At 38.5% G+C, this 21,756-nt stretch overlaps 1 protein-coding gene across 1 annotated transcript in view; it reads left to right on the plus strand.

Moving 5' to 3' along the window:
• Positions 1-21,756, plus strand: part of LOC109418312 (uncharacterized) — a 55,150-nt gene that overhangs the window by 23,856 nt on the left and 9,538 nt on the right. Inside the window, exon 4 of the mRNA XM_029864139.2 lies at positions 950-1,603. Coding sequence (XP_029719999.1) covers positions 950-1,603 — 654 coding nt within the window. The remainder of the gene's footprint in view (positions 1-949; positions 1,604-21,756) is intronic.

Raw genomic sequence — 21,756 nt, forward strand, 5'->3', positions numbered from 1 at the left:
TATTCAGTTTTATCGAATGGGTGAATTTATACAGCCGTTTCAATGTTGGGGTCACATATAACCCCTCCGACTCCAAAGGGTTAAACCCCTATTAACAACCACCGTGAAATTCACCTGAGAGCCTCAGAAGCCCCCTAAAACCCCTTTGAAACCTCCTGAAACGCATTGAAGGTGGTTACAGAACGAAGACATACCTTGAATTTTCAAAAACACAAATCTGAAATACCAAATGTAGCAAAGCGCTGAAAAGTTGATCGATTGGTCAGCCGCTGATGGTGACCAATCGATCAACTTTTCGGTGGAATCCGTCATTTGGTTCTTCACATTCTTGAAAATTCAAGTTGTGGCTTCGTCATATCTTCACCTGAAACCCTCAAGAAACCTCCATGGAATCCTTCTGAAATGCCCTGAAACTCATTGAAACACTTTGAAACGCCTCCTGAACCCCCATAAAGCCTCCATGAAACTCACCTGAGAGTTTTTGAAGCCCCACAAAACCTCTCCGAAACCTCCTGAAACGCCTGGAAACACCTTTGAAACACAAATGAAATCCATGTGAAACCATGTGCACCTGAAAGCCTGAAAGCCCCCTAAAACACCTCTGAATCCTCCTGAAACGCCTTGAAACGCTTTGGAACGCCTCTGAAACTCCCGTGAAGTTCATCCGAGAGCATATGAAGCCCCCTAATAGCCCTCTGAAACCTCCTGAAACGCTTCTGACCCCCCTCCCCCCATTTACACACGAAAGTCTTGCCCCCTCCCTATGCATATGCAAGCCACTTGCCCTTCTCAAACATCTTTGCAACCTTGAAATCCATTTAGGTAATGAACTGAATTCATTGATTTAGGTGCAAATTCTATTTGGGCAGTCCCGACTCGTTACCTAAATGGAGGTTCGGGTACGGAAAAGAATCAAACTTTCTGATCTAGGACAATATTATTCTTTCAGTTCTCCTACGCTTCGTCGATCGATACGTTCGAGGTTCGTCACTACTGCTGGATGTCGATCCAGAAGGGAATGATCGTTAGCTTCATGATCCCGATCTCGTTCCTCATCATTCTAACGACGGTGCTGGGAACGATCAGTCTGAAGAGAATCTCCAGCAAACAGACGGCAATACTGTGCGAAAGTATCGAGAGCATCATCGAAACCACCTCCAAGTGCAACGACATAATGTTCCCGCGACTGCCTTCTGTGGGAGCTCAGCTGGCGAACCGTAGCAACAGCTACCCGCAGCTGGAGCTGAAGGAGAAATGCTGCCAGGAGTACGCCAACCAAACGATGGAAAACCGCCAATCCGTCGTAACGCTACCGCAGCAGACCACCATCGGTCACCATCACGGGTTCAGCGTGAGCGGGTTCAAAAAGTCCCTCGAGTGCTACGACACCCGGATCGATTTGGGCCAGCTCTCGCTGGCGGAGCTGTCGACGCCCAGTTTGGCGTCGGACATTCAGGACTTCACCGAGTTCAAGCGGGCCATCAAGTTCGGGCTGTTCTTCCAGCCGATCTACTCCATCTGTTGGTTCCTGAGCGTGATCGCCCTGGAAAATATGCACTCGTGCGTGATGCCCGTCATCTTTGCCATCTGTTTGAACATTTTGGTGAGTACTTTGAACGTCTATGAGGAAGAATTACCTGGAAAGCACAAAAGTTTCGTGACGTGTTGAGGCGTGTGAAGGCTTAACGCTGTTAGAAATCCTAAATCCTACTTACAGAGTTAAAGATATGATTGACGCTTCCGTTCATCTGCCAGGCACGTAATTCAACAACTTTTCCATAGAAGACAATTTGAAAATATTGAGTTTGGTTGCCGTAGTAGCTCAAAATTCACGAATTTTCCGTATTATTCAATTTAAACAAACGTCATGTCAAGAGCAAAAAATCTGGGATTATTTTAATGAACTACTCCAGAAACCCCTTCACAAATTCCTCCAAGTTTTCTTCAGGAATTTCTCATTAGTGAATTCTTGCGGAGTTCCGAGAGTGATTCCTTCAGAAATGTTTTACAGCTACTTCTGTCTGCAAGGATGCATCGACGGTTTCCTCCAGGAATTTTCCAACAACTTCCTTCAGTGAATCCATCTTAAATTATTTCATATATCCCCTCAAGAATTCCGCTAAAAATTGCTCCAATATAATCTTATGGAATTAAGTATTCGAAATATTTCTGCACGAATTTCTTCTAGGAATTAATCCGGACTTCTTACCAGAAGTAAGAATTCCCGAGCAGAGGGAAAAAGCTCAATAAAAGCATATTTTGATACGGAGATCAAAAAGTGATATTTGTTTGCTTGAGATAAGAGGTAAAAGTACTGAAAAGAATATCTCAAATTTACTCCTGGAATATCGTCATAATAGCACATTTAGCTCTTGGGAAGATCTAACCAAAAGCAGTGAGCTATTCGATTGATCTTCAAATATCAAATTTTGCTATTGGTTAGATGGTTCAAGAACAAATTTTTGCTATTACTTTCAGTACTTTTACCTCTTATCTCAATCAAACCAATATCATATTTTGAACGTCAGTACTTGTCCTTTACCCGGGTTTCTTCAATATTTCGTCCAGAAACTACTGCAGACATGAATTCTGTCAGATTTTTCCAGGGATTCCTACATAAATTCTTCCAGGAATTTGTTAAGAAAGCTTTCCTGGCATTCCTAAGGAATTATTCCTCATAGGATTGCTTCCGGCATTCCTCATGGCCTGCCAACCTGTGGCAGAACAAAAAATCTTGATAAAATAAGCAGACATCAATCATTGTAACACACAATAACAACTAAACTAGAGCTGAAGTGCCCAAGAGCAAAACAATTGCCATGTAAAAAAATTGTACTGCACAAAAATTGATAAATAAAAAAGGATTTTACTACTATTCCTCATGGGGTTCCTCCAAGAATTTCTCCAGGCATTTACTCGAGAGTTCCTTCTGTTATTCTCTCAGGAAAAACTTCTAAGATTAACCTTTGCGTTGAATAAAAAAATGATTTTTTACCCATTTTTCATAAAGTTTCTACACAATCCGGTGTCATACTTGATTTTACAAATATTCATAACGATATTTGCATTCACTGTGGAGTTATTCCAATAAATGTGAAACAGTTTAAAAAAAAAACTAGTTTTCTTTCTCATCATACTAAAATTCTGAGGACATGCTGTGCATTGGCGTAGCTAGGGGGGGTTCCAGGGGTGCCTGGCACCCCCTAGAATAAATTTGGCACCCCCTAGAATTTATCCTTGACAATCACCTAAAATTTAAAAATTCATATGATTATTCCAATGTTTATAAATGGCGTATTTGAACAAAACACTAAATACGCCTGGAGTTACTTTATTACCTGTTTTATTTTTAGAGATTTGGATTGGTAAGAACAATCGGCAGACATACTTTCTGGAAATTAAGCACCAAAATAGTGTATATTCAATCCTAGCTGAGTAGTTTGTTTAGAAATCTCTAAAAGGATTTTCCTGAGACATTATATAAACTATGTGTATCTATGCTGGAGGTATTTAGGCTCAAATCGCGGATTTTTTTGTGGTTTCTCTGGGCAAATTCTCATGGTATTCGTTGTTATTCAATTCAATTCCAGCGAATTCGTTTGAATAAAGCGTGTAGTAATAAAATATTAAGTGCGTGACATCTCTAGTATTTTTTTTTCGGTCAAACAGACTAGAAGAGCTAAGTACGATGATGTAACTAAAATAGAACGTTTTTGGTTTTATGAGCGGTTTTGAAAGCCACGCTTCAAGATTAGTTGGTCTCCAAAATGTTGGTTGGGATGTGGGTTTCTCACGGTTGACTTATTCAATACAAAATATGTAGACACTTTGTCAAACAAAATTTCAATATTTTTAAACATTATAAATTTCCAAAATAAGGTTCATTTCCATACAAACGAAAGTTGCAAACTTTGGGCTGCGTTTTCTCCGATGCCTACTCCTATTGAATGTTACTCTTATGCGATTATGGGCAGTACAGGATGTTAGTATTTTCGGATCTATCACAACGTTCATAGCGACAATCTCTTTTTTATAGCTTGCACATGAAAATTATTTGCAAGAACAATTGTGAGAAGTATGAATTACAGGAACTAAAAAAACAACAAAAAATATGTGTAGTACAGAAATATTGTGTTTTCGGTTCGAACTAGACATTATTCGTAAAGCTACTATTAAATATTATTGCCCGTAAATAATTACATGAAAAATTGAATGATTTTCAAGAGAGATGAAAAACAGTAATTTTAAAAGCCTGTTATATGATATTTTCCATTTTTTTCTATACGATTGAAACTTTCTATTAAACACGATTGTTGCGATTGCAGGAGGGGATTTGAGATCGACTCTTCCAGCAGAATGAGAGACAAGCTGTATAATGACTCTCCTTCTTTGCAACGTCTGTTCGTATGAATATCAGGGTATGTCTACAGGAATGCCTATTTTATATTGCGATACAGGTTTAAATTAGAAATCACTATTGTGCGCAACAACGAACCCTCTAATTTTACTGGTACATGAAGAACGTTCAATTGAAAATTTTGTTTTACAAATCGAACTCAGCATTTCTTCGGAAATCTAGTAGGTAATTATTTAAATCATTGTGATTTTCTTTAGAAATTTCTTTGGGAATTCCATCGGTATTTACATCAGAATTACAATCAAAATTTTTGCCAACAAAATTTATATTTGTAAGTTGATTTAGTAATTCCTGTAAAGTTCCTTGATTATTGCTTTATAAATTACTTAAGTAATGCTATTGAAAATAGTGCGTCAATTCCCTTGGGATTTTTTTCGGATATATGATTGGAAATATATTAGTAAATTCCTTCAATACTTTTCCATTATTTTCATAGAGAATTTCTGTGGTAATTGCTTTTAAACTTGTTTTGGCAATTTCTTTGAGGATTTCTTCGGCAAGTTTGTTTTTTTTTTTTGAGAATTTCTGTGGTTGTTCTGTTAGACGCTGATCAGCAATATCTTTGAAATTTTATTCTGAAATTTCAACGGCAATATGTCTGAAATTCCTTTTGCAGTTCTTGTGCAAATTTCTTCGTCAATTCGAGGCCGTGTGGCTAGTGTCACCAAGTATTAAGTTGCAATGTGCTGAGGAGCACGGGTTCGATTCCCACCGCAGCTGTCAGGAAAAGTTTTCGGCTTTGCCACTGGGCGTTGCATGCTAGTCCCCTGTCTAGTGTCGTGCTTCCTTCAAAGAGCAAATAGCTCATTGGAAGCATTGAACGTATTTTTTTGTAATTCTCCATGATTTCATTAACTTTACATTTATTGCATTTGAAAATTGCTTCGGCAATTTGTTTCAAATTTTGTTTGCATATTTTAGAAAATTTATTCCGAAATTTCTTTGACAATTCCTTTGGCTATTTCATCGATAATTTTTTCAGCGGTCCTTTTGTGAGTTTCTTCACTATTTAACATTTTCCTTGAGAATTTCTTTGGCAATTTGTTTGGAAAATCCTTCAGTAATTCTTTTTTGAAATTTTCATAGGAAGCCTTTTTGGCAATTTCTCTGGAAATTCCTTAGGCCCATAATTTGGAAATTTCTCAAACAATAATTTTAGGGATTTATTTCACAATTTTTTAGGTATGTTCTTTGGGAATTCTTTTGGTATTTCTTCAGGCATTTATGTGGAAATTCTTAGACTATTCCTTTTGAAATTTAAAAAATTCTCATTTGGACTTACTCAAAGAATTTTCAAGGGAATTGCGATTTCCAAAAGAATAGCCGAAGAAATATGAAAATGGAATTATCGGATGAATTGCAAAGGAATTCTCGAAGTGATTTTCAACTACAAGAAATACCAATTTAGTTCTCCAAAGGATTTGCCGAATAAATTTCCATTAAAATTATCGAAGAAATTTTTAAAGCAGTTGTTCTAAAATGCTTTTAAGAATTTCCTAAGGAAAAAATTATGAAAATGTTTCAAAGGAAATTGGCCAAATCCAAATCCAAATAAATTGCCGACATATAAGAATTACTGAAGAAATTTTCATAAAAAAATTTGAATGTCTTTAAAACGAAATTTTCAAAGGAACTCTCGAAGAATACGCCGAAGAAGGAATTACCAAATAATTTTCCAAAAAAAAAACCATGTCAGAGAAATGTTTAAAGGAGTTGTTGGAGAAATTATCAAAGGAATCTCTGAAGGAATTTTAGAAAGAATTCCAAAAGGAATTGCTGAAAGAATTTGCATGCAAATTCTGAATTCTGACTGTAAGAGCTCTAAAAAATGCCGATGTTTTTAAAAAAATCCAGAATTTACAAAAATTACAAGAAGCTTCCCAGAGTTATAATCGGAGAGGTCTTCAAAATATTTGCCTAAGAAATTTCCAAACCAATTGCTGATGAAATTCCCATGGAAACTTTTGAAGCAAGTTTCTCCGGAATTGCTGAAGGTATTCCGAATGAACCTGCTGCAGGAATTTTCTAAATCATTACGGAAAAAATCTCAAAGAAATTTTTTAAAGAATTCTCATAAGAATTATAAAAGTAATTCACACAAAAATTTTCGAAAGAGCTCTTATTGAAATTACCGAATACCTACTCGGCATACAGGGGATTCTTAAAATAACTGGGACAGGTAAAATTTTCACTTATCAAAAAATGTTCAACTAGTTGTAATTTTTCGGAAAAGGGCATTGAATATTTTCAAATTTTTACTGTGAGTTCATCAACTAGTTGTGTGTTAGTGGCCCAATCTTGGAAAAGATCGGGCTTTTTAATGTGAAGTTGAAAAGATTCTAGAAAAAGGTATAATAATCCGATAGCCAACTTTGAGCTGTTATATCTCCGGATTCAACCGACCGAATGCAATAAAATTTTAATCATTTATGACTAATATAATGAGCCATTAAAAACTTTTGACCAAACTTAAAAATCTTTACATGAAAGAATATTAAAACGATTAGATTATTTTTCTAATATAACACCAATTTATCCGAAACTTCATCATCGTTTCAAAAGTGTATTAAGTTTCCCAAAGATTTTTTGGTTGAAATGCGAAGACGACGACTACATCTTGCTCTAGAAACAAAAAGAATAATGATTTTGTTTGTTTTGATCAAGTTTTTAGCGAAAGAGAGAGTTGACGAAGAGAAATCGATCAAGTCAGTTAGGCCCTTAAGAAAAATCATTGTCGAATTATAGTTCATTTAAATTCCCTCTAATTGACTTGAATATATTTATGTTTCGAAGGAAAGCAACCAAATTGCCGGCATTAAATTGTAATGGAATGAAAATGAAAAATAGATAAATTTACTAAATAATAATTTCAAATTAAGTCAAATTTTTTTCAAAGTTCATTATATTAGTCATAAGTGATCAAAATTTCATTGCATTCGGTTCATTGATTCCGGAGATATAACAGCTCAAAGTTGGCTATCGGATAATTATACCTTTTTCTAGAATCTTTCTAACTTCATGTAGAAAAGCCCGATCTTTCCCAAAATTGAATCAGTGATACAACTAGGTAATGAACTCACAGTGGAAATTTGAAAATATTTGATGCCCTTTTCGAAAAGTTACAGCTAATTGAACATTTTTTGAAAAGTGAAAATTGTACCTGTCCCAGTTATTTTGAGTATCCCCTGTATATAAAGAAATTCAAAAAAATACCGATGAAATTCACGATAAAAAAAAAGAATCGCCTGAGACATTTCCCAAGAAATTTTTGAGGTTGTTCTCAGAGTCATTATCGAATGATTTACCAGAAGTATCATCGAAGAGATTCTTAAAGAAATTGCCGGAAGCGTTATTATAGAAAATACAAAAAAAAAACAAATACCAAAATCATTGTTGGCATAATTAAAAAAGAAAAGCTTCAGAGACTGCAAAAAAATGGCGAAGTAGCTCACGAAGAAATGCCGAAGGAATTTAACAAAAATGCCAAATAAACTCCTACAGGAATTGCTTATGAAGTTTCCAATGTACCGATGAAATATTTAGATAATGTACCGGAAGCTGTTATGTAACAAATTCCTAACATATTACCGAAGAAATTCTCAATAAAATTGCGAAAGCGGAATCAAAGAAAGGGCCGGGGAAATTTGCTGATTCCATGGGAATTATTAAAACATTTCTAAAAGGATTTTGAATTGACAAACGAATTGCAAAACAGTTTGCAAATAAATTACCGGGAATAATCCCTAAAGAATTGTCTAAAGCACAAATTTTCCGTAGTACAGACCTGACTCGACTAGTTGGAGTCGAGTTTCAAAACCTCCCAATGTATCTTGCAAACGGAATTCTGTACGAAGCTGAAGTTTTGACCGATTTTGAATCATAATTATAAATTAAATTATAAATATAAATTAAATTTGAAACGAAAATAAATATCTCGTGTATTATGCAATTTTGTAGTTTTTAAAGCTTTAATTTCTCACAATTGCTCTGAAAATGTATTCTTGAGCACATGATTGTTTTCAATCAACAAAATAGAGGGGTTTTCGCGAAGAAAGTTAAGTTCATTAAGTGCGCGAAGGCTAGTTTTTCCCGCAACGCAGTAGTACTGGAAGCCATTGGATCTGGCACCCCCTAGGCACCCCCTAGGTAAAAATCCTAGATACGCCAATGATGCTGTGCTTTGCAGTGTACCTCTGTATGTCTGTACTCCGTTGAGATAAAATCGCTCAAAAATTCATACGAATATATATTTGCATGGTTGATGAATAAATATGGAAAACTTTGATGATTGTGATCATCTCACATTATAATGGAACTTTGAAGTATGGCGACCTTGATAAGAAAATACCACAGACAAACAGACGTAACACCTTGAACGATTTTCATGGAAATTCATCGCCCAGTTCACACTACCATCATCTGGTGGGAAAGTTGCACGAATCACTGCACAGTGGGAAAAATTGAACCCGAAACACGACTAAATTCATTTTCTCAGCTGGGTAACGGGTTCTGCCAACGGCTGAGACCATTTTCGCTTGGAAAAAGTGTGCTGAATCGATTGGTGGGGGTCTCTTTGGCCGGCGGCCTCACCCTGGCCAGCTAGAGGGCCAGAATCAACCCGAGTTCCTTACGGAAAGCAAAATCATTGTCATCCAAGAATACTTTCGCACCCGATATTTTCTTCGGAAGCCGCAAATCAGAAGTCAACCGCGCTCCGGATAATATCAGTTGCATATTATGGTCCAATTGTGGTTCCGGAACAATCCGGGACAACCCGGAACATTAGGGTGGGGCTAATTTTAAAAAATCCCTCTGAGATATGATTTCCCAAATGGAAATCGATCTACTAGTCGAAATAAGTAAGCTGTACAAAAATGAGTGATTTTGGTTGATCTTTAGGGGTGGCGCAAAGGGTTTAAGGGATTTTTTTTTCTAGAGCAAACCTTTAAAAAACATTTAAAACTAAATTTTCAAACATAATTTTTCTAGACTAAATCGGTGATTTTAGAACCCGTTTGGGCCAAATTTGTGCTCGAAATTGCCACATCTCTATTGGTTTCTGAGATATTTCAAAAAAGGCGTATTTTGGTATTTTTTGGGTTAGATACCAAAATATGACTTTTTTTTTTTCAAACATCTCGGAAAGCAATATAACGCAATTTTGAACACAACTGGGTTCTAGAATCACCGATTTAGTCTAGAAAAATTATGATTGAAAATTAAATTTGAAACGTTTTTTGAAGGTTTGCTCTAGCAAAAATTTTACTTTACCTTCTGGGATGCATGCAGAATTATTTTGGAATGCTTCTTGATTTTTTGTAGGATGTTACCAGATTCGTTCCAGGATGCTTCCAGAATCCTTCGGGTGTGCTTTCAAAATCCAACATGGATGCTTCTAGATTCCTTTATAAGCTGCTTCCAGAATCCATCAGGGATGCTTCTAGAATCCATCTGGGTTGCTTTCAGAATTCTTTGGAAATGCTTCAAGATTCATTTTTGAATGCTTTCCGAATTCTTCTGGGATGCTTCCAGAATAATTGTGGGGTGCTCCAGAGTCCTTATGAAATCAGGGTGTCTACTATTTGGAAAACACCTGAAAACCAGGAATCTTCAGGTAATTATATGTAACAGGGAAAACCTGGAATACTTAGAGAACTTCTGGGTACATTTCGTAGCGGATTAAACAAATACTAGAAACCCGTTTTGAATTTTGAAATCAATTGTTATAATTTAATCAAACATTTACAGTTTCTGAAAATTACCTGAATCTATCTCTGAAATACATTTTTCCGAAAATTCAAACAGGTATCACCTAAAGAATATCTCCAAAGCTCCACCAAAGATTCCATCAGGAGCTTCTCCGTAAATTCCTCCAAGAATTTCTCCATGAAGTTCCTCCTGAAGTTGTTATGAGTTTATGAGTTTTTATGAGAATTCCTGCCAGACTTCCTTCGGAAAATTTTCCAAAGATTCCTCCAGGAATTTCCTCAAAATTTTCCGCCAGGAGTTCTTTCGGAAATTCCTTCCATAGTTCATTGAGAAATTTCTTCAGGAATTCTCCCAGTAAGTTTCTCCAGAAGTTCCTCTGGGAGTACCACCGAGCATTCCTCAAGGAGTTCCTCCACAAATTCCTTCAGGAATCCTTCCAGGAGATCTTCTAGGAATTTCTCTAGAAGTTCTTCCAGGAATTTTGCCAGGAAGTTCCTCCTGGAGGAATTTCTGGCGGAATTCCTGCAGGAATTTCCGAAGGAACTCCTGGAGGAATTTCCGAAGGAACTCCTGGAGGAATTTCCGGAGGAATTCCTGGAGGAATTTCCGAAGGAATTCCTGGAGGAATTTCCGAAGGAATTCCTGGAGGAATTTCCGAAGGAATTCCTGGAGGAATTTCCGAAGGAATTCCTGGAGGAATTTCCGAAGGAATTCCTGGAGGAATTTCCGAAGGAATTCCTGGAGGAATTTCCGAAGGAATTCCTGGAGGAATTTCCGAAGCAATTCCTGGAGGAATTTCCGAAGGAATTCCTGGAGGAATTTCCGAAGGAATTCCTGGAGGAATTTCCGAAGGAATTCCTGGAGGAATTTCCGAAGGAATTCCTGGAGGAATTTCCGAAGGAATTCCTGGAGGAATTTCCGAAGGAATTCCTGGAGGAATTTCCGAAGGAATTCCTGGAGGAATTTCCGGAGGAATTCCTGGAGGAATTTCCGGAGGAATTCCTGGAGGAATTTCCGGAGGAATTCCTGGAGGAATTTCCGGAGGAATTCCTGGAGGAATTTCCGGAGGAATTCCTGGAGGAATTTCCGGAGGAATTCCTGGAGGAATTTCCGGAGGAATTCCTGGAGGAATTTCCGGAGGAATTCCTGGAGGAATTTCCGGAGGAATTCCTGGAGGAATTTCCGGAGGAATTCCTGGAGGAATTTCCGGAGGAATTCCTGGAGGAATTTCCGGAGGAATTCCTGGAGGAATTTCCGGAGGAATTCCTGGAGGAATTTCCGGAGGAATTCCTGGAGGAATTTCCGGAGGAATTCCTGGAGGAATTTCCGGAGGAATTCCTGGAGGAATTTCCGGAGGAATTCCTGGATGAATTTCCGGAGAAATTCCTGGAGGAATTTCCGGAGGAATTCCTGGAGGAATTTCCGGAGGAATTCCTGGAGGAATTTCCGGAGGAATTCCTGGAGGAATTTCCGGAGGAATTCCTGGAGGAATTTCCGGAGGAATTCCTGGAGGAATTTCCGGAGGAATTCCTGGAGGAATTTCCGGAGGAATTCCTGGAGGAATTTCCGGAGGAATTCCTGGAGGAATTTCCGGAGGAATTCCTGGAGGAATTCCTGGAGGAATTTCCGGAGGAATTCCTGGAGGAATTTCCGGAGGAATTCCTGGAGGAATTTCCGGAGGAATTCCTGGAGGAATTCCTGGAGGAATTTCCGGAGGAATTCCTGGAGGAATTTCCGGAGGAATTCCTGGAGGAATTTCCGGAGGAATTCCTGGAGGAATTTCCGGAGGAATTCCTGGAGGAATTTCCGGAGGAATTCCTGGAGGAATTTCCGGAGGAATTCCTGGAGGAATTTCCGGAGGAATTCCTGGAGGAATTTCCGGAGGAATTCCTGGAGGAATTTCCGGAGGAATTCCTGGAGGAATTTCCGGAGGAATTCCTGGAGGAATTTCCGGAGGAATTCCTGGAGGAATTTCCGGAGGAATTCCTGGAGGAATTTCCGGAGGAATTCCTGGAGGAATTTCCGGAGGAATTCCTGGTGGAATTCCTGGAGGATTTTCCGGAGGAATTCCTAGAGGAATTTCCAGAGGAATTCCTAGAGGAATTTCCAGAGGAATTCCTAGAGGAATTTCCAGAGGAATTACTGGAAGAACCTACGTAGAAATTCCTTGTGTTCATCTTCGAAAAATTGACCCCGGAACCACCGTAACCGATTCCCGGGAAATCCGGATACCGGTTCTAAAATGGCGAACAGTATTTCAGAAAACGCAATATTAGCCCAGAATGATGTATTTTGAAAATCACGATGTTTGAGATGCCGTATGACGGTATTGAACCATTTTCAAAACTTGGCCCCGGAACTGGATTCCGGAAAATCTGTATACCGATTCCATAATGGCCAAATGTATCCTAAGTGGTCAATCATTATAATAAAACGCCATAATTTCCAAAATCATGAAGTTTGATATGTCGCATGATGGTGTTTGTTTATTTTCGAAAATTGGGAACCACCGGAACCGATTCTCGGGAAATCCGAATACCGGTTCCAAAATGGCCAACAGTGTTTCAGACAACGCCAAAACAGCACAGAATGATGCATCTCGAAAAACCACGAAGTTTGAGGTGTCGCATGATGGTATTGAATCATATTCAAAAATTGACCCCGGAACCGGTTCCCCGGAACATCCGTAAAACGGGTTCCAAGGCACGTAGTGACCGGGATGGGCTTCTAGACAATTTTTTTCTATCATTCTAGTGCACTTAGGTCTGAAAACTGAACGGCTCTCATATCGAAAATTTACTTTTTCCAAAATGGCCAAAACGAATGACCCATTTTGATTCCGGAATAACTCCGGAACCAGGTGGCCATTTCAACAATCCCTAGCAAATCCTTAAATTAGAAGGATATCCGCTTATTGTGTCAAAATTTGGTCGAAAAATATTGTAAAACAAAAAAGTTATAACGAAAAGAGTATTTTTTCGCACTCTCGATAGGGGGGGGGGGGGGGAAAGGGGGTTGGTAACGGAAGGGTTAAAGGTTTGCTCTTGAATAAAAATCCCTTAAACCCTTTGCGCCACCCCTAAAGATCAACCAAAATCACTCATTTTTGTACAGCTTACTTATTTCGACTAGTAGATCGATTTCCATTTGGGAAATCATATCTCAGAGGGATTTTTTTAAATTAGCCCCACCCTAATGTTCCGGGTTGTCCCGGATTGTTCCGGAACCACAATTGGACCATAATATGCAACTGATATTATCCGGAGCGCGGTTGACTTCTGATTTGCGGCTTCCGAAAAAAATATCGGGTGCGAAAGTATTCTTGGATGACAATGATTTTGCTTTCCGTAAGGAACTCGGGTTGATTCTGGCCCTCTAGCTGGCCAGGGTGAGGCCGCCGGCCAAAGAGACCCCCACCAATCGATTCAGCACACTTTTTCCAAGCGAAAATGGTCTCAGCCGTTGGCAGAACCCGTTACCCAGCTGAGAAAATGAATTTAGTCGTGTTTCGGGTTCAATTTTTCCCACTGTGCACTGTGTTGTGCAATATCGTCAACAGAAGGCGCTAGTGTAAAACGTCAAACGCATAGAAAAACGATGCGCGCGCGCTTGGTTCTGAGAGCCACAACTATGAAACTTTAAAATAATCGTTAAAAGCGTGGTCGATGGAAATTTCGCAAGTGTTACGTTTACGTTTGTCTGTGAAAATACGGTTAAGTCATATGTTTCTTTGGGCTAAAAATTTTCTCAAAAATTTGGTAAACTTCTTCATTAAGTGCAAAGGTATCCGAATGAATGGAAATACCATAAGGATGTTTATATTTTGTTTTGACATGAATTTCGGTTCGGTGTAGTACTAGATTTGTAGTAATGAGCTGAGTTTTAGTATGGTGAGAAGGTCAATTCTCCGTTTCTGCAATCAAATGGTGCAAAAATCGTGGGAATTATGATTCCTTGCCTAATTTGATGCTGTTTGAGCAAAATTTTGGATAACTATGTTGTTTATGTTGTAAGAAATGGAGAAAACAACAACACTGTTGTCCAAAGTTTTGCTCAAACAGCATCAAATTAGGCAAGGAATCATAATACTCACGCTTTTTACACCATTTCATTGCAGAAACGGAGAGTTGACCTTCTCATCATACTAAAATTCAGCTCATTACTACAAATCTAGTACTTCACCGATTTGTCCTATAGGACACGATTGGTGAAGTACTAGATTTGAAGTACTGAGATGTATTTTTGTATAGTGAGAAGGTAAATTCTCCGTTTAAAGTTTCACCGATTATAAGTCGAAGTTTGCTGTTTTTTACACTTCGGATAATTCTTTATTACACCACCAAACCTAACTGTCGTAACGAAGGATGATTTCAAAAACACATCCGATCGGTACAACTTTGGTTACTAGAATCTCCTTCATCTGTATTGCTTCCAACACGCGAACCTTTTTGACTCGGCTCAATCCGATACCACTACATTCACAGTCCGTGCCTCGATCTTGACCCGTTCCATTGTCTCGTTTCAGGCCGAAGCAAACTTTCGTTAAGTTTTGCGTGTTCGCCACGTTTCTACGCTGATTCGCTAGGGATGTCCAAATCAGCACGCTATTTTCAATACACACATAATTAAATCACAATGTTTAATTTACAATTATAACTGCATCCACCACATTATCCCTCTTCTCTACTCTCCTAACGTGTACGTTTTCTTTGTTTTGTAATTTACAACTGATGATGTTGTCAAACTATATCAAAACCCTTGTGTCATACAAATTCCATTCGATTATTTTATCTTTACACGTGTTTTTTAACCATATTTTAGTATAAATTTATGCAAAAAAAAATAACCTAATTCAATCAAAATCCAATTGAAATCCAATTCAAAACCAATTATTATCAAATCTAAGTCCCATCAAAATTCAATACAAATTAGCCCAAATAATCCTATCCATCCTAAATTATTTACTTCACCGATCCCACTCCAATCCAAATCTCACTTCAAATTGAATCCAAATCCACTCAAAAATCAATTTGAAAACCTCATTCTAATCCAGTACAATCCATTCAAATTCAATCCAGATCCAATACCAATCCTAATCAAAATCCAATTCAAATCCAATGGAAACCCAATCAAAACATCTACGGACAGATCGACGGACTCGTATCTAGGAAGTTCTCGAACCGACTAGCACTGAGGGTACCGACTGAGCCTAAAACTATGACAAATCTTGAACCAGCTATGCAACTTTTTCGAAAAGTAACTACGAACGACTAGGTTTCACGAAAATACCGTAAATAGGGAAAACCTTACCGAGCAAACCACGATTCATGACGAGAGAAGACGCGAAATCCCAATTGAGACTTTCTCACACGTTTGTGAGCTGTAAATATGTAAATATTAGTTTGTTAGTTAGCCTAATTCCCTATTTCTTAAATTTAGATTAGTACTTAGCTTAAATTATTCAAATTATCAAAAACACTCACTATTTGCATTTTAGTTCGACCTTGTCGTTTTATTTCGTCTCGGTAGGAAGGCGTCTGTATATAGTCCTGGTTGCGTTGTCGTGACGTAGTCAGTGTTGTAAATATCCTAAAATTAAGAGTTGTTCAAGTTTTTGTTATTTATTTACTTACGTTATTTATTTTGCTTAGTCTTTCGTAGTTGGTTTTTGAGTCGATCATAAGTGAAATACGTTCCGTTTCTCAAATTTTGCATGTCCTTATCCGTCCTTAGTCCTTTAGATCCTTAGTTGCCAAGTTCACTCTGGCAAACACCCTTAGTAGTATATGCATCCGGAGTCGTAGTCCATAGCATCCTTGTACGATAAGTATGTTGTCCTGTTGAGCAAAATGCAGATTTTGTAGTTGATCCGATACACGGTAGGAAATGCATCGTCCAATTTGAATGTAGTTAGTTGATGTCTGGTAAGGTCTTATGTTGCTTCGCGTTCGTTTGTAGAGTTTTTGAGTATTTTGTGTAGTTTACTGGGTAGTCGGCCCGAATCCGATTTTGGATCGTTCTCTAGTCTTCCGTGGACTGGGACAGGTGGACTTTTTGGACTGGGCCCGTGAAGAAAACCCCCGCACTGGTGGCTTGTTCTCGGCCGAATATTGGAGGGATTTATTTACAATATTTCTTGAGGTTCGCTGTATCCACTCGGTAACGAGAAGTACGGCAGTCTTTTTGAGTCAGCCAGTCAGCTTACTTTCTAAGAATAGTGACCCTTCCCAAAGAAGGTCTCAAGCCGGGCAACGCACATCTCTGTTGGATGGTCTCCTTTGGAGTGGCGCATAAGCCATCCAATTACGAAAAGTAAGCGCGACAGGCTGGCCCCGTTTTATTTGGTTCACTCCAATCCGAATCCAAATGTAATTCCAAAAAGGATTACAAATCCTATCCATATTAATTCCAAATCCAACCAAGATCCGATCCATATCTATCCAAGTCCAATCCAAATCGGATTCAAATCCAATCCCAATTCCTTCAAAATCCAGTAAAAATTCAATTCCATATCCAATCGAATTTAAATTCAATCCAGATGTCATACAGAAAAAAATACAAATCCAAATTCAATCAAATATAAATCCAATCCAAATCTGATCAAAATCCAATCTAAGTCCAATCTAAGTTCAGCCCAAATCCAATCAAAATCCATTCCAAATCCAATCAAAATTCAATCCAAATTCAACCAAAATTCAACTCAAAAGCAATCCAAATCCAATCCGTATTCAATATATATCTAAATCAAATCCAAATCTGATTCAACTCCAATCCGAAATCATTCCAAATCAATTCAAAATCCATTCCAAATTCAATTCATATCCCATCCAAATCCAATTCAAATACATTTGAAATCCAATTTAAATCCAAAGAAAATCAAAAATCAATTCAGTCTAAATCACATCCAAATGTGATTCCAAACACCATTCCAAATCCTATCCATACTGAGTCCATATCAAACCAAAATCCATTCCATATCCAAGCCAGATCCAATCCAAATCAGATTCAATTCCAATCCAATTTCCATTCAAATCCAGTATAAATTCAATTCCATATCCAATCCAAATCATATCCAATCCAGATGTCATCCAAATACAAATTCAATCCAAATCTGATCAAAATCCAATCCAAATTCATTCTAAATCCGATCTAAATTAAATCCAATCCAATTCCAAATCAAATCAAAATCATTTTTTTTTTTTAGCAAGCACCGTCTTCGTTTAACATCTTTCTATTTTTTTCCAACGCATCTCAATACCCTTCTCTTTCCTTTGGCTCATCTATTTTTTTTGTCTTATCTTTTTGGCTTACCTATTTTTTTGCCAATCTATCTCAATACTCTTCTTTACTTTTCTTCGGCTTATCTATTTTTTGCCTCATCTTTTTGGCTTATCTATTTTTTTGCCAATCCATCTTACTACTCTTCTTTATTTATCTTCGGCTCATCTATTTTTTTGCCTCATCTTTTTGGCTTATTTTTTTTTGCCAGTGCATCTCGTTACTCTTTTCTTGTTTTCCGTTCATCGTTCTTTCTTAATAAAGTCTCTTTAATAAAGACAAAATCATCGTTCTTTCCATTTCTCCATCCCCCTTTTTTTTGCTTTTTTTTTACCAAGCAGCGACTTGCCTTCCATTCATCTGCTTTTCGGTTCCACATTTCCAAGCATATTTCCTCGCTCAAACTCAAACCTATTCACCGGAGCCTCCATCCTGTCATCAGTTCACCATTCCTTTCTTCTGCATCGTGCACTACAACTTTTCACAACTTCACATTAGCCGAACTTTCACTCTGAACACCGATACAAATTACTCCTTTTCTTATTTGCCACTAAATTGGATAATCTGTATGAAATCGCCTTGAATATCGCCTACCGGCTGCACCATTGTCGTAACGAAGGATGATTTCAAAAACACATCCGATCGGTACAACTTTGGTTACTAGAATCTCCTTCATCTGTATTGCTTCCAACACGCGAACCTTTTTGACTCGGCTCAATACGATACCACTACATTCACAGTCCGTGCCTCGATCTTGACCCGTTCCATTGTCTCGTTACAGGCCGAAGCAAACTTTCGTTAAGTTTTGCGTGTTCGCCACGTTTCTACGCTGATTCGCTAGGGATGTCCAAATCAGCACGCTATTTTCAATACACACATATTGTTCGTGCAGTTGGAAATCGGAATTTTTGACACGCGAAAATCGATTTTTCTCCTAAACCGTGTGTCGGACGTACGTCGGGCACAGTGCGCTGGATAGAGGGCCAGGTCCGCTGTCCAGCGCACTACGTCCGACGTTAGGTTTCACGTATGGATTTTGAGAAAATTCGATAGTCGGGTGTGGGGAATCTTCGGGTTTCAACCGCGACGACAATAATTAAATCACAATGTTTAATTTACAATTATAACTGCATTCACCACACTAACCTCAAAATGATTGACAGTTCTCAGGTCATTTTGACAGATCACACACATGCACGAAGGAGACAGAAAATATCTACTACTTTACCGACATCGCAGTCGTCCTTTTCATGCTCGTGTTACACTTGTCAAAATAGGTCAAAATGACCTGAGAATTGTCAGTCATTTTGAGGTTAGGTTCGCTAGTGTGATAAAGAATATGGGATCCTTATTTTTCACAAGTTTCTCAAGGATTTGGAAGTGTTACATAATAAGAAGAAGTGAAATGAGGATTATATGTTTAGTAGCATGTATTTATTAGCACAGAGTATTAGTGGTATTAATTTTCATAAAAAAAATAGTTCAAAAAGGGAAAAATGTCGAAAAACTTGTAAACACTGCTGTAACCAGGAAACGAATGCCACTAAGCGTTAATAAATAGTAATAATGACTACTGTAACCAACATCCTCAATAACTTTAATAAAACTGCATTTAAAAGCCTGTACCAATTTTCTAGCATAACCAATAGATGTTGTTTGTAAACAAAAATATCAGCTTGTTTGTATTTTGTCTGTACATTTTTCTAGCGCACTTCGAGATAAAAGTCATTTTTTAATGCAATTCACTGTGATTTATTCAGAAACTCATCCATTCTCTCAGGTATTCCTCCAGGAATCCCCCTAGGGATTCTTGCAGAAGTTTCTCTAGGGATTTCCCCAGAAATTCTTCCAGCAATATCACCAGGGATTCCTCCAAAATTCATCTGGGAATTCCTCCAGGTTTCCAAAATTCCAGGATTCCTCCAAGTATTTTTCTAGTGATTCCTCCGGGAATTTATGTGAGGATTCCTTCAAAAATTCCTCTGGAGATTCCTCCAGGAATTCCTACAGAGATTTCTATAGGGATTTCTCCAGGGATTCCTCTAGGCTAGTCTCCGGTCATACCTCCAGTGACTTCCCCAGGAATTCCTTCAGAAACCCCTCCAGGAACTGATCAAGGAATTCTTCCAGGAATTCCTTCAGCAATTTCCCCAGTAAATCCACCAAGAAATTCTCCGGGGATTCCTTCCGAAACTCCCCCAGAAATTCCTCCCGGAATTTATCCAGGAAATCTTCCAGGTGTTCCTTCAGGAATTCCTCCAAGAGATTCCTACCGGAATTTCTTCAGGGATTCCTCCAGGTATTCCTCCAGGAATTTCTACAGAAATACCTGCTGAAATTCCTGTAGTTCCGCCAGGGATTCATCAAATGGTTTCTTTAGGGGTTTCTCCAAGAATTCCTCCAGGCATTCCACCAGGGTTTCATCCAAAACTTTTTCTAGGGATTCCTCCTGGAATTCCTCCATGAACTCCTCCAGGAACTTTCTATGGAATTCCTCCAGGAATTCGCTTAGAAATTCCATCAGCAATTTCTTCCGAAATTCCTACAGCATTGCCTTCAGGAGTTTCTCCCGGAAATCTTCCAGGGATTCCTTTAGAAATTATTCGACGAATTTCTCCAGCAAATCATCCAGGGATTCTTCCAGGATTTCATTCCTGTAGAAATTGATCCATGCATTCCTTCAGAGCAATTTCTCAAGGCATTTATTCAGAGATTCCTCCAGGAATTGATTCAGAGATACATCCAGGAATTGCACCAGAAATTCCCTTAGGGATACAGAGAAAACGAGAAACAGGGCATATAGCATTAGCAGCGGTGATGCGCCACCGGAAAACAAAGCAAACGATCATGTTGAAATGAAACGTCCGTCTTGTAAAGTATTTTGCACGAGTAGGCTGCATCATTCGCATCCTTCCTAGACATAAAGGGTTTCGGTCGGCAGAATCGGTTGTTCCGGATTGCCACGGTGTCCGTCCGGATACGACATTAGGAATTCCTCAGGGAACTTCTCCAGGGATTCCTCCAAGAATACTTCCAGATTCCTCCAAGAATTGCTTATGGCATTTCTCCAGGAATGCCTCCTAGTGTTTCTACATGATTTTTTCCAGAAATTCCCGTAGGGATTTTTTTTAGGAATCACTCCGAAAATTCCTTCAGAAATTTCCCTCAGAATTCCTTCAGAAATTTCCCTCAGAATTCCTTCAGGAATTTCCCTCGGAATCCCTCTAGAAATTCCTCCCATAATTCCTTTACAAATTCCTCCAGGAATGCATCTAGAGATTTCTCCAGGAATTCATACAGGAATTTCTCCAGAGATTCCTCCAGGGAAATACTCCAGGTAGTCCTTCAGAAAATCCTCTACGTATTTCTCCAGGAATTCCCCCAAGGATTATATCAGGAATTTCTCCAATAATTGCTTCAGGGATTCTTCCATAAATTCCTCTAGGGATTTCTCCACGAATTTTTCCAGGGATTCCTCCAGGAACTCCTCCGAGGATTCCTCCAGAAATGCTTCCAAGGATTCCTCCAGCGATTTCTCCAGAAATTCCTCTAGGGATTCCTCCAGGAAATCTTACAGGGAAAACTTCCAGAATTTCTCTAGGGATTCCTCCAGGAAATCTCTCAGGTAGTCCTTCAAAAAATCCTCCAGGGATTCCTCCACGGTCTCCTCCTCAACTTCCTTGAGGGATTTTGCAAAAAAATTAGTCCGGAAGTCCCAGTGATTCATCCAGGAATTTCCCTAGGATTTCCTCCTGCAATTCCTCAAAAGATTTCTTCGAAATGACTCCAGGGATCCTTTCCAGAATTCCTCTAGGGATTCTTTCAGAAATTCCTCCAGGAAGTCACCCAGGGAGCTCTCTACGGATTCCTGTAAAGTTTCCTTCAGGCATTCCTGCAGGAATTCCTCTAGCACTTTCTTCAGGAATTCCTCCGGGGATTTCTTCAGAAGTTTCCCAAGGATTGCTCCAGGAATTCCTCTGGCAATTTCTTCAGAAATTTCTCTCGGGATCTCTTCAAAAGTTTATATCGGGATTTTTTCAGAAATTTTATAAATCCTTCCATAATATTTTCCTGGGATGCACCCAAGAATTTATCTAGGATAACCTGAAGATTTTTTTTTTGAATTACTTCAAGGGTTTCTATAGAAATTCTTCCAGAGATTTGCATTGGAATTCTTTCCTGTAAAGTAATTCCTTGAGAAATACTGCGAGTTTTCCAGGAATATATCATGATATCCATTTTTTCTCCAAGGAATCTTTCAAGAAGTTTGCCATTGATTTTTATTTTAGGAACTCCTCCAAAGGAGTTTTTCCAGGAATGTTTTCGGGGGTTTCCTTTAGAAAACCCTTCAG

The sequence above is a fragment of the Aedes albopictus genome, chromosome 3 (genome assembly GCF_035046485.1).
Source record: "Aedes albopictus strain Foshan chromosome 3, AalbF5, whole genome shotgun sequence".
Classification (NCBI taxonomy): Eukaryota; Metazoa; Arthropoda; class Insecta; order Diptera; family Culicidae; genus Aedes; species Aedes albopictus.